This window comes from Balaenoptera acutorostrata, chromosome 20 (assembly GCF_949987535.1).
Source record: "Balaenoptera acutorostrata chromosome 20, mBalAcu1.1, whole genome shotgun sequence".
NCBI classification, from domain to species: Eukaryota; Metazoa; Chordata; class Mammalia; order Artiodactyla; family Balaenopteridae; genus Balaenoptera; species Balaenoptera acutorostrata.
Window position 1 is genome coordinate 7,078,405 of NC_080083.1, and position 13,388 is coordinate 7,091,792.

The 13,388-nt window shown below is 51.4% G+C and overlaps 1 protein-coding gene across 2 annotated transcripts in view; it reads left to right on the forward strand.

Annotated features, from left to right (window-relative positions):
• Positions 1-8,514: 8,514 nt before the first annotated feature.
• Positions 8,515-13,388, forward strand: part of GAS7 (growth arrest specific 7) — a 199,977-nt gene continuing 195,103 nt past the window's right edge. For both annotated transcript variants that reach the window (XM_057536123.1, XM_057536126.1), the window contains exon 1: positions 8,515-9,201. In XM_057536123.1, the coding sequence (XP_057392106.1) occupies positions 9,019-9,201 (183 nt within the window). In that variant the 5' untranslated portion in view covers positions 8,515-9,018. The remainder of the gene's footprint in view (positions 9,202-13,388) is intronic.

Here is a 13,388-nt window from a genome sequence, read left to right on the forward strand (position 1 = left end):
TGGCACTTCCTCCTGCTGTCAAGATACTTGTCCCATATACTATGGACTGAAAAGCTAGCGAAGGAAAATTAGTTTCTTAGAATTGTTTGGAAACGGTGTGAATATGCTCTCACTGAGATTCTGAAGGACTTTCCTAAGAGTTAGGTATATGGAAGAGGCTCGGGGACTATACCTCCTTGTTTATTATGGAACTTTTCAAACTTATAAAAAAGGAGAGAATAGAATAATGACACCCCACCCCCACCCCCGTTGAAGCAGCCCGCCTTCTACAATTAACATGGTACATGCATTTCTTGCCTTGTTTGTTCAAAATTCCATTTTGCTCAGTTCTTGGTGAATTCTGGATTCCTGAAGTATCTGGATATTCCTGTACCATTATCACTTTGAATACCCAGAGAGGAGGACCCCTGTCATGCACCCTTTCATTTCTTAGCTGTCACTCAAGATGCTGGCATGGGCAGGTCTGAAGGGCAGTTTGCTACAAGGTTCTCAGGAAGTACCTTGGGTTCTGCCCCATCTCCCGGCTGCACCCAGGGTCCTCACAGAGTAGTTCACGCTTCTCAGGCTCTGACCTCCAGGTGATCACAGGAGAGCATTTGCTGACTGGGAAATCCTGCTGGGGAAGTCAGGAGGAATGTAAACCTGTGTTCTGTTTCCTCCCCAAGGTTGTTCTGGAAGACTCTGGAAGGAATTTTTATTAGCCAAGAGAGTAAATAAGCATGAATTCCGCCCGCTTATGACACCAAGCCTAAAAGTTTCCACACACCACTCTCTGCCTTCTCAAATCCCAGATTTGGGTAAAGTCTCTTCCAGCCTGAACCCAGCCCGGGGCACACTCGCTAGAGCTGGACTCTGGACCGAATACGTTCACCAGATGGCCTCCTGTGAGCCAGTCCTTCCCATGATCTCCCGAAACAGGTATCGCCACCCACCCCATTCCCCACTCCCGCCTTCTGCAGATGAGGAAACGGAGTTTCTGGGAGGTGAAGTCATTTGTCCCAGCCATGTAATTAGTAAGCAAAAAAGTTGGGACTCGGATGAGCCTAATAATTATAGTCATTGAAGAGACTGTTCCTTTTCTGTTGTGACTAATTCCGAATTTATTTTTAGTCTTCAAAAGAATGGAGATTCGTGGTGGGGTTTTGTTCTGAGCCAGAAACGTGCTATTCCTGACAGTTTTCCCAGGCCAGCCCCCTTTCCCACGAGGAAACCAACAACCAGCAGGGAGGTCATCCGTGTGCATTTTTTCAGAGCTCAAGATTCCCCAGGGATTTGTGTCCACTAAGTGACTTTGGAGAACTATTTTCACACCTTGATAAGAGGGACAGCACCTCCAAATGAAAACCCCAGCCTCAGCCACGCTGCTGGGGAAAAGGAATTAGAGTCTAGCTTGTCTTTGGGGTAAGAGAAGCAGGCTGGATGGTAATCAAAAGCCCATCCTGTGTGTGTGTGTGTGTGTGTGTGTGTGTGTGTGTGTGTGTGTGTGTGTGTGTGTGTGTATACTTCAAAGACAGCAGAGACCAGGAGGGGCAGCAGTTCTCAGAAACCTCTCAAATTTCTTTTCTGAGCTTCCAGAGAGCCCAGCCCACGTTGGGTGGATTTTTCCAGGCTTCACATATGTTAATAGCCGCCATCAAGTTAGAGGTGGGTCTTGGCCCTGGAGGCTTGCTGTCTCTTTAATGTGGCTTTGCCTCTCTCTGCTGGGCTCCTCGGTGGATATTTTGTTGTTATTTACTCCCAAAGGGGAATATCACTTCCTTACTTCCAGCTGCCGCCAGGGTCCTGTTGGAATGGGGCAGACACTCCTTTGCCACCCACCTGCCAAGGACCGATGTAAAGATGGACTTCTATTTCTAAATGTTATTTTTGGTCCCACAACTGACGATTTCTCTGTGGCCTTTCTTTTCTTCTCTCCTCCCCTTTCTCTTTTCTTCTCTTCATGCTTCTTTTGCAAATGAATTTCACCAGGGAAGCGGGGTCTGGCCAGAGTCGGCTCTGCCTTCAGAGCCTGGTGGGTGGGTGCGTGTGGGTGGTGGATGGAGTGGGGAAAAGCAGGGCTGTCTTTTCTCTTCCGTCCTCCCTCCCTGGTCTCTCTCCCCCTCCCCTTCTCGCTTCTATCCCATCCCTTTTCTCTTATTCTATAGCCTCCGTGTCTCCCATTCCCCACAATGGCTTCCTCTCCTCGTTTATCTATGACGTCTCTGCCTTCCATTTTCTGCCTGCCTCTGGCTCCGCTTCTGCTTCCCTCGACATCTTTTTAATTGGTGGTGCCTGGCCAAATAGGATGCAAATGCAAACGCTTCCGACTTATAAATTATAACGTTCTCCAGTGGTACAAAGACTACCTGAAAATGTCTGGCAACCTTAGTGTTAAGGATGGTGTTTCTCAAACTACGGTGTAAGGACTCCGGTAGAATAATACAGAGGTTTTATTAAAAACACAGATTTCTGGGTCCTATCATAGACCCAGTAAATCAGAATCTCCAGAAATAGGCATCATTTTTAACATGCTCCTCCATGATTCTTTTCTTTCTTTCTTTCTTTCTTTCTTTTTTTTTTTTTTTTTTTGGTGGGATCTTTCCTTGTGGCATGCAGGATCTTAGTTCCCTGACCAGGGATCAAAACCGGGCCCCCTGCATTGGGAGTGCAGAGTCTTACCCACTGGACCACCAGGGAAGTCCCCTTGGTGATTCTTATACACACTGAAGTTTCAGAATCTCTGGCTGCACCTCTGGCTCAGACTCCGCATGGGAGAAGTGGGGTGAGGATGGATGGAGCTCTGAATGCTTTCTCTTCCTTGTAGGCCCAATGCCAGGTTTTTCCCAGACTCCAAGAGAACTGGACCCATTTATTTTTTTTCCAAAGTCATGATTCCAAAATGCTTATTTTCAGTACACTAACTTTCTTTTCCTTCCCAGTGTCTTCTTAAAGCTGATTCTCAAGATCGCCGATTCCCAAGAAATGCACAAAACATCCACTACAATGCAGGAAGACAATGTTAGAACCTCTAATTGCGTATAATATATATTTTAATATAACTTTAAAAATTTTAATCTTGTGTATTATAAGACACTTATTAGTTTAGTGGTTCATGTATTTAATTTATAAGTAATAGAAATACATATATTTGGGAGTTTTACTGATAGAGGTGCACAGTCAATAAAGTTTGGAGAACATCACTCTAGAATCAAGATACTATATATTCTTTGAGGTCAGGGACTATATTACTTTCTTTAACAAACTGTACTGAAGCATAGCATCCTACAGAAAAGTGCACAAGTAAGTATACAGCCTGGAGAACAGCCCTGTGTAACTCACACCCAGATCAAAAAGTAGATTATTACCAGGATCCCAGATCCCCGCCCTCAATACCCTTCCCTCAAATAACGACTCTCCTGACTTCTAGGAATTTCATATAAATGGAATCATGCTATATGTACTCTTTAGTGGCTTTTTTGGCCAACATTACATCTGTGGGATTCACTTACCTGTAGCAATAGTTTGTTCATTCTCAAAGTGTAAAGTTTTCCATTGTATAACTACGTCATCATTTTATCCACTCTACTGTAGATGGACACTGGGCTGTTTTCAGTTTGGGGCTCGTATGAATAGTGCTGCTATGCACGTTGTATATGTCTTTCCATGAACATATGAACACATCTCTCAGTTGGCTCTATACCTAGGAGGGAAATGGATGAGTCATAAAGGAGGCTCCCTGCGCTCTGCTAAATATCTCGTTTTCCAAAGGGCTCCTCTCAGCGGTGCATGAACGCCCCATGGGCCTCAGAGCCTCCTAATACCTGGTATTTTCTATTTTGTTTTTATATTTACCGCCTGGTGAGTGTATATTGTTACTTCCTTCTGATTTTGATTTCCTTTTTTTTGATGATTAATGAAGTTGAGCACCTTTTAATGTTATTGGCCATTTGGATGTCTCCTTTTATGAAACGCCTGTTCAAGTCTTTTCCCTTTCCTCTATTGTGTCATCCATCTTTTTCTTCTTGATTGATAGGAATTCTTTATATATGCTCCATACTTATCTCTCTGTCCCAGGCCCAACACACTGTCCATTTGATAGCACGGGCTTAATAGCTCTTCAGGTTGTTGCTGAATAAACTGGCACATGGGTGTGGAATAGCATCCTTGTTTTGTTTTTTTTAATTTTAAAAATATTTATTTTATTTATTTATTATTTATTTTGGCTGCTCCGGGTCTTAGTTGCGGCATGCAGACTTCTTAGCTGCGGCATGCATGCGGGATCTAGTTCCCCGACCAGGGATCGAACCCGGGTCCCCTGCATTGGGAGCGCAGGGTCCTACCCACTGGACCACCAGGGAAGTCCCAGGGCATCCTTGTTGAATGAATGAGGCCTTTGCATATTTTTGTTTATTTTTTGGTTTATGTTAGCAGCTTTACTGGAGTATGATTTACATACCAAAAAATTTACTTGTTTTAAGTGTACAATTCAATGATTTCTGGAACTGTGCAGAACCATTACCACAGCCCAATTTTAGACCACTGTCATCACCCCAGAAAGAAACCTCCTGCCCCTTTGCTTACTCCCTATTCCCACTTCCATCCGCAGGCAACTGCTAATCTCTTTACTGTCTCTATAGATTTGCCCTTTCTGGACATTTTATATAAATGCAATCACACAATACTGGCTTCTTCCACTTGGCATGGTGGACGTCTTTGAGGTGCATCCGAGTGGTAGCCTGTATCAGTACCCCATTCCTTTTTGTGGCTGAGTGAGTAGTCCATCGTATGGGTATACCACATCTTCTCTATTCATCAGTTGATGGGCATTTGGATTATTTCCACTGTTTGGCTCTTAGAAATAGTGCTGCTGTGGATATGCACTGCAAGTTTTTGTGTGGTTATTTGTCTTCATTTCTCTTACGTAGATACCTAGGACTAGTGCTGGGTCATACGGTAAATTTATGTTTAATTTTTTAAGAAATTGAAGTCCTTGTATTTCTCTGCCATCCATAGGCTGCTGGTGCAAGGGCCTATGAGACTGTCTCAAGTAGAAAAGAAATATCCGCCAGCACATAGTTATCAAGTGCAGTGTTGAGAGAAAGCTAAGAAAAAGGGAGTAAAGCCTGACCTTGGGAGTTTACAGTCTAATCCAGATGTTCTAACACATGTGTTTATAGAGTAACTTGGCAACATGGAAAATCTGAATCTGCACAAAGGTCCAAACTATCTGTGCAAAACGAATTGAGGAAGTACTGAATGCCTACTTTTTGCAATCTTAGGCTTTAGGAGGGATAGATGGAAATTTAAAACAAACATGTTATCCCTCCCCTGAGTTACTAAGCATCTAATCAGTAATATAAGACTTAGTTATCAAAGAAGTTAAATAATTAGAGATTTAAATACAAGTTCAAGATAATAACAGAAGATGCGGGGGGGGGGGTGAGGGGGGGGCAGAGGAAGGCAAGGAGGAAGACAGATAAAGGAGAAACTCATCTTTCCTTCAAGATCTTGTGAGAAAACAGAAACCCAGAGTGTGTTCCTTTAAAATTTTTGGCATTCCAAAGATGTAAGGGTTTCCACTTCTATTACCGCCCTGGAAATCTTAGTTCAAAATGAAGTGCTGGATAATAAATAACCAGGACCATTGGGCTAGGTAGATAATAATGACTGCTAATATTTGAGTACTTAATGTGCCAGCCATCCGCTCTAAACAGTTTACATGTTTACTCATTCAATCCTCTTAATAACTCTATGATAGAAATACTATCATCTTCTAATGATGAGGAAAATGAGGCTCAAAGAGGTTAAGTACATTGCCCAAGGGCACACAGCTAGAAAATGGCAGAACTGAACCTTGGATACAGGGAGTCCAGAGCCTATACATTTAACCACCTCAAGTCCTGTAGTCCAGCTATTGGATTCAGTCTCCAATCACAGATGGGGAAATAGACCCAGAGGTGTCAGGGGATTTATCTGAGATCAGGGACAGAAGTTCTACTGCCTGCTAGTGCAGTCTTACTTCTATCAAGAGTGACATTGGGTATCACCAGAGAGCCCTTTAAGATGCTATTTGTGGATGAGCCACAATGCATTTTCTGCCTCTGGCAGAGTGGACCAGAGAAAGCAGTGCTCCAGGTACAGTAAGCCAGGTCTGACCTCTGCTGTTGACCGGCCATATAATGGTGGGCAAGTCATGCCCTCTGAGCCCAGTTTTTTTTTTTTTTTTTTTTTTAAAGGTTTTATTTATTTATTTATTTATTTATTTATGGCTGTGTTGGGTCTTCGTTTCTGTGCGAGGGCTTTCTCTAGTTGTGGCAAGCGGGGCCACTCTTCATCGCGGTGCGCGGGCCTCTCATTATCGCGGCCTCTCTTGTTGCGGAGAACAGGCTCCAGACGCGCAGGCTCAGTAATTGTGGCTCACGGGCCTAGTTGCTCCGTGGCATGTGGGATCTTCCCAGACCAGGGCTCGAACCCGTGTGCCCTGCATTGGCAGGCAGATTCTCAACCACTGCGCCACCAGGGAAGCCCGAGCCCAGTTTTTCTACTTGTAAACTGGGGGCAGTAACCACACCAGCTCATAGGACTACAGGAATAAAATGAGAGAACTGAAGAAGTTGACAGCCATGATCAATTTTGGTGCTGCAGAACTGTTTGGGGACGGTCATTTGGAATTGAAGTGTATGGCATGCTGTGTCAGCTGAAATTTCACAAGTCCAGACTGGATCACAGGTTGTTTACAGGTACCCCAGAGGATTCTGGATTGCAGGAAGACTCTGGACCAGCCATCCTAACTTGAACTGGGCCATATCATCAGATACGAAACCTGAGGTCAGCCTGCACATATGCCCCTGATATAGGGCATTTTAGTCCCATTTAAGCCTTTAATTAGGTCAGTTACTTTTTAAAATAATTAATTAATTTTTAATTTAATTTTATTTTTGGCTGCGTTGGGTCTTCGTTGCTGTGCGCGGGCTTTCTCCAGCTTCCGTTGCGGTGCGTGGGTTTCTCATTGCGGTGGCTTCTCTTGTGGCAGAGCACGGGCTCTAGGCGTGCGGGCTTCAGTAGAGTTGTGGATCGTGGGCTCCAGAACGCAGGCTCAGTAGTTGTGGCGCATGGGCTTAGCTGCTCCGCGGCATGTGGGATCTTCCCGGACTAGGGCTTGAACCGTGTCCCCTGCATTGGCAGGCGGATTCTTAACCACTGCACCACCAGGAAAGCCCAGGTCAGTTACTTTGAGTGACTGTTTTCTGTATCAAATTTTGCAGCTCTGCTTTAAGGGACTCTTAGTGGTGACCGTGGTCAAGAGTTTGTTTCCCCATGATTGTAGACAAGCAAGGGTTTGTGAATTTGCAATTGATGGAATATGATAAACAATCTGCATTTGTCAACTTGCCCATGGCCAGAGGCCAGGCTGAGGCTGCTAGGGCAGATGGCTTAAATGCAGAATCTGGCTCAACAGTGATTCTCAAAGCTCGGGTGGGCCTGGGCATGAGCATTTAACGTTACTCAGGTGACTCTAATGAGAACCACTGATTCAAAGTGGGGAAAGAGATCTTAAGGCTCTGGTAGCCCAGCTGGGCTGGTTTTGTAAAGGGTATCTACGGAAGCATAGTGAGAGATGAGGCTGGGGGAGGTATTGTGGAGGCCCTGAAATGCACAGGCTGAGAAGTCTAAGTTTAATGTAAAAGGTAATAAGGAGCCATGGAAGGTTACTGAGAAGGATGTAAGGGTAGGCAATTAGAAGTATACAGAGAGATTAAAGGGTTCAGCTATTTACAGTTTAGGAAATGGAATTTAAGTTTTCCTATAGAGTAGGCGAACAAAGAAAGCTTTCTTTTACTTCCAGGCCATCAGTTCAAGGTCAGCTTCCTTCAGCACCCAGGTCCACTGGTACCAGCAGAGCAGGAGCTTGTCCCAAATGAATTTTGTAGGTACCTGGCACATTGCGCGGAACGTGGCAGCCTGCCACTAATGTCTGTTGACTGAGTAAATGAGTGTAGACTCCTCAGCCTGGCCCATCTCGATTTCAGGAGAGCTGGTACCCTGGGCCAGCCTCCCCTTTGCAGGCACAAGAGATGGGGGCTGCTCCTCTCACCTTCCCCTCTTCTCCTTTTATCCGGAATGATCTCCTTCCAATTCTACCAACTCGGATTCCGACTCCGTCGCCTCCCCTCTCGGTCCCTCCGGTGTAACCCGCTGCCACCTGGCTTCCCGGCTCAGGCGCCCGGCTTCAAATCTGTCTCTCACCCATTGTCCAGTTTCCGGTGAGTCAAATTCAACCCCAGGTTCAACCCCTAGTGACGGCCACAAACACATTCCCTCACAGGCACCCCGGAGGAGGCGCCCGCCCACCTCCGGCCACGAGGCCTACAAAACGCGTAGAGAGAGGCGTTTCTACCCCGCGGCTTTCGGTGGTGCGGGTGTGAGCCGGAAGACCCCTCCCCAGTGACCCGCCCGCTCGGCTAGGGAGCGCCCGGCCCTCAGCGGGCGTGGCCGCCGCGGTCCAGCCCCCGCCCAGTCCCGCCCCCTCGCGCCGAGAGAGCCGCCGGCAGGCTACCCGGCCGCCAGCCCGTTCTCCACGTCCGCCGCCACTCCCTCGCCGCGGAGCCGGGCCGAGGGGGATGCTCCGGGTCCCACCTCCGCGGGGAGCTGCGCATTTCCGCGCGCCAGGGCGGCCCCGGCTCTGGCCGGCCCTCGCGGCGGCCGCCCGCGTTCCGCGTCCCCGGGAAGTTGTCTCCGGAGCCCGCGGCGCCTGGGTCTCCTCCCCCTGAGCCCCGCCCCCCCACGGCCCGAGCTGGGAGCCGCGAGCCGCCCGGCCCGGGGGCGTTGCCGCTCGCTCCGAAGCCAGCAAGTCTCAGCTTCCCTGCGCGGGGCGCGCGTCCCCCGCCTAGCCGGGGACCCCCGCGCACCCCCGAGACGGCGCGCGCCCAGAGCGCGGGAGCCCGGAGCGCCGGGCGCCTGGGACCCCGCGGAGCCGCTGCCCAGACTGCGGGGCTCGGCAGGGATGCAGGCTGCGCTGTGAGCCCGGGCGCCAAGGCCATGTCCGGCGCCCGCTGCCGGACCCTGTACCCCTTCTCCGGGGAGCGGCACGGCCAGGGGCTGCGCTTCGCCGCGGGCGAGCTCATCACGCTGCTGCAGGTCCCGGACGGCGGCTGGTGGGAAGGCGAGAAGGAGGACGGGCTCCGCGGCTGGTTCCCGGCGAGCTACGTGCAGTTGCTGGAGGTAAGCGGCGAGGGCCGGGGCTGGGAGACCGGCGCGCTCGCATACCTGTTGCCCGCGCCCGGGAGGCCGGAGCCGCCCCTGCCCGAGGGGCGCCCCGGGGGCCGCCCATGCGCGCTCGACGCAGAGCCGCGCGCTCCTGGGGGCGGCGGAGGCGGCGGGCGCCTCTCCGGGCGTGGGCGGCGCGGGGCTCGCCCTCCGAGCGCTCCCCGTGCCGGGCCTCCCGAGCACATCGTGGCCGCCCTGAGGAAGCGAGAACTTGTTGCCAGTGTGAGTTCGGGAGCTGGCGGGCGCGTTCCGGCGGTGGCCGGGGCCGCAGGAGGGTTTCGGCGTCCGGCGGTCCAGGGAAGACGCACGGAGGATGGGGCTGGGAAAAGTGGTACCGCTTGGGCCCCGGAGCCCCGAGCCTGCCGGCCCGTGGACGGTCGTGCTGCGGCGGGTCAGCTGCCTGGCCGCCTCCGGGCCGCCCACTTACTGGTCAGCTGAGCCTGGCTAGCCACCGGCCCGAGCCCCGTCAGCAGGCTTGATCCAGGGGTGCCGCAGCCCCCGGCCAGCGCCCCGTCCCCTGACCCAGCTCCCCGAGGCCAGGGTTCAGAGCCTGAAAAGTGGCTTGTCCTGGGGTTCTGGCCTGGCCCCGGGCTTCACAGGACCTGCTGAGCCAAGTCGGCTGGCTGTTTATTGTCTGGGTGACAGTTGGGAGGCCTCGATGTCCTCTCATCGCCGAGCTCATGGTCATAGCCTGAGTGGGATTCTAAGTTCCTCAGGTCCTTTGGTGGCGTGTGGGGTGGGCTTTTACAGGGTGTCCCCTTTAGTGAAAGGCTGCCCGACCCCAAGATTGTTGTGAAGCCTGTGAGTAGACGGAAGTATTCTGGCAAAACTGTCCAAATCATAGAGACTGAACTGATTAATAATTTACCCTCCCCCCCACCTACTTCACAAAGAACAAAGTAGCAAATTTTGACTGAAAATGCTCTGTGCAACTCAAAAAAGACAGAAAGAAAGCTAGATAGCTGTGAAACGGTTATGGGTGAGTTTGCCTGAGAAATATCCTGTGGAAACATCAAAATAGAGCCTGGCCTCTTAGAGGTACGTGATGTTTCTTTCAGGTCCAGAGAACAAAATCCCTCCTACATGGGCTAGTAGTATTTGAGTAAAGTTGAGGCTGCAAGGAGCCTTCCTGGGCTGTCAGCTGAGCCTATTCGGGCACCTTCGTGGTTCTGCCATTTGGGAGCCTGGCTGCCTAGGAGAGGGTCAGGTGTTCCTCAGCTTTCCTGGTTCCCTTCCTGAGATTCAGGTGTGGACGAAAGCAAGTGAATTGCTTCTTACGAAGACCCGGAGCCTCCTTGTTTCTAGCCCAGCAGCCCTGGCAGAGAGTCCTGTTGTAGAGTCCTCTGGTGGCCACGCTTTTCCAGGAAACACTGATGTGGAAATTTGGCTGTTGGATGTCTGGTGAGGAGTGTCCCTGGCTGGACTCAGCCAGCTGTGTGTTGGGTGGGGGTGAGTCTGGTGGGTCTGTCGGCTGTGTTAGCAAGAGCGAAGTGTCTTTGCTTTTTCTTCCCGGGAGGACAGAGAGGGTGAATCACACCACCCAGGGGACAAGCAGAGTGACCAGCTAGGACAGCTGTGGGCGTGTCGGTCACAGTTCGTGGCATGTACGTTGCCTAAGGTGCTCTCAGACAAGTACCCGTCTGTGTGAGCAGTACCCCTAGAGGGGCTTACGTTTGTTAAGCACCTACGAAGCACCAGGCATGGTCCATGCAGTGTCGCCAATTCCCCGGACAGCCCTGGGAAGGGGGAGGCACTCTCCCCATTTTACAGACAGGCAAACTGAATATGAGACAGGTGAAGGCAGTTGGCCAGGGAGTAAGGCTTGCGTAGTTGGTTAGCAGCTCAGCTGGCTGAATGCTACCCTCTGTGCCTATGTCTCTTTTCAACCCAATATCCTTGGCCCAGCTGTACCAGAAGGCAAGTAAAGAAAGGGTCCGGATCCCTGTGGGAAAGGGCCAGTGCAGCTCCCGAGGTCCGCCGGCCAGTGAGCGCATCCATGAGGGAGGCAGGGCTGCTGGGGCTTCGGTGAGGGCAGCTGCTCCTTCCTACCTGGAGCATGTCTCCTGCGAAGCCTGGAGTTTGCTTTCGCTCACAGCCAGCTGGTTTTCCCACAGGTGGAGACAGGAGTGGGCCTGAGCCCTGCGACTCTTTTCAGGGCCAAAGCAGACGCAGCTTCCACAGGGAGGATCGTAGATCAGGCCCTTTTGTCTCTGGGAACCTCTTCCCTGAGCAGGCTGGACCTCAAGGCTGAGGCTGGGGACGGGTGGAGGAGATGCAGGTAGGGTCCCTTGGAATGGGGTGACTCCCCAAAGACAGGCTGGGTTAGGGGAGAATGCAGAACTCCTGAGGGGGTTGCCGGTGGTGGACTGGCCAGCATATGGCACTGGAGGAGTGCCAACCAGGTGTTAGTGCAGAAGCCAGGAGGCCAGAGAAGGGCCCACTTACTAGAGGTGGTAAGCCTCTGCTAGTGGGCGCCTGGCACTGAGCTTGCTGGGGGCATGGAGTTCAGAAGGCCAGGGGAGCTATCGCAGATACAAGTACAGACAGAAGGGGCTACACCAGACTCCTGCGGCAGGAGTGGGATGGCGGGTGCACAGCTGAGAATGGCACTGCCAGCATAACTCCCACCCCAGTGCACCGTTTGCTCTCTGGCGGAAAGAGTGATGTCAGGAAACCCCATCTTGGCAAGAGTGTGCTAATGATTGAGGGCAGTGTGTGCAAAATGCACACGCCCCGAGGATTTCCTCCTTGTTCATATGAAAAAAGGGGAACTGAGAGGCCCTGGTTTGCAGGAAGCATACCCCATGGAGGGGAGTTGGGAGCTAACTGAGAGGGCCCGAAGAGCCACCCTGGTGGCCAGCCAGCCCCTGCGGAGAGGCCAGTTTGGTGGAGGTTCTGGTCCTGGTTCCTGGGGAAATCTCTTTGGTCAAGACCCTAAGGAAATGGGGGGACAGGGCAGAACATACTTGGCTTGCAGAGGGCGGCCTCCAGGAAAACCTCTGCCAAGCAGAGCTGGGGGGAGCCCTGGTGGGCAAGGACTGGCCACAAGGATCATGCTATTCAGTGAGTGGGGCAGCCTTCCAGAGGGTGCCAGGAGGAGGGGAGCCAGCTGCCCCCAGAGAAGGGAGGAGGCCTCACGGGTAAGACCCACAGCTGCCCAGGAGTTATCAAGGCCCTTAGGTAAAAGCAGCCAGAAACATCTTTCTTGAGGGTCTGTTCAGCCATGAAGAGGTCAAGGATCTGAGAGAGAGACATGGTCTAGGAGGAAATGAGGTGATGCTCTTCCCTCGAATGGAGAGAAGAAATGAGGGGTCTGGAAGATACTGTAAGGCGTCTGCAAAAACCACCAGAGCTTTGGGGAGATGATTCTGCAGGGTAATAAGATCGGAATGCATACACAACAGAGCTTTCCTTGACGGAGGTGCTGTTCTCAGAATCCACGAGCTGGCTGCAAGGTCACTTGCAAGGTACTCAGGCACTAACAGAATATGACGCTGCCAGCTGAACTAGTCAGCCGCAGAGGGTCACCCTTGAACCTCCTTCTCTTCACCTTCTGTTCTCCCATTGTGGGTTCAGGTGATCGTGCTGCAGGAGTTTACAAGTTGTGGCTGGGGCAGAGAGATGCGGGGCTGGGGAAGTGGGCTGTGCTGTGGATCATTGAGGGATAGTGTTTTAGCCATTGCTGTGTAACAAGCCACCCCAAAACTTAGTGTCGCAAAACCACCATTCGTTATTATCTCACACGTTTCTGTGGGTTGACGGGGCTCAGCTGGGCGCTTCTTCTGCCGGTCTATCTTGGTGTCTCTCATGCATGTGCAGTTAGATGGTGGCCGCAGCTGGGGTCCTGGAGGCTCAGCTGGGCTGGAACCTCCAAAATGGTGTCTTCACTCACATGCCTGATGCCTTCCGTATGGCCTTTCTCCCTGCCTGGTGTTATCCTCGGGTGCCTTTCTGCATGGCCTTTCTCTTCAGCAGGGCAGTTGGAGTGTTTAACATGCTGGCTTCTTGACACAAAAGTGCAAGTTGCCCGGTCTTCTTAAGGCTTAGGCTCAGAACTGGCGCACGCTTCTGCCACATTCCGTGGGTAAAAGTGAGTCACGGTGTGGGAGGGAGGTGCATACAGGTGTGTATACAGCGAGGCG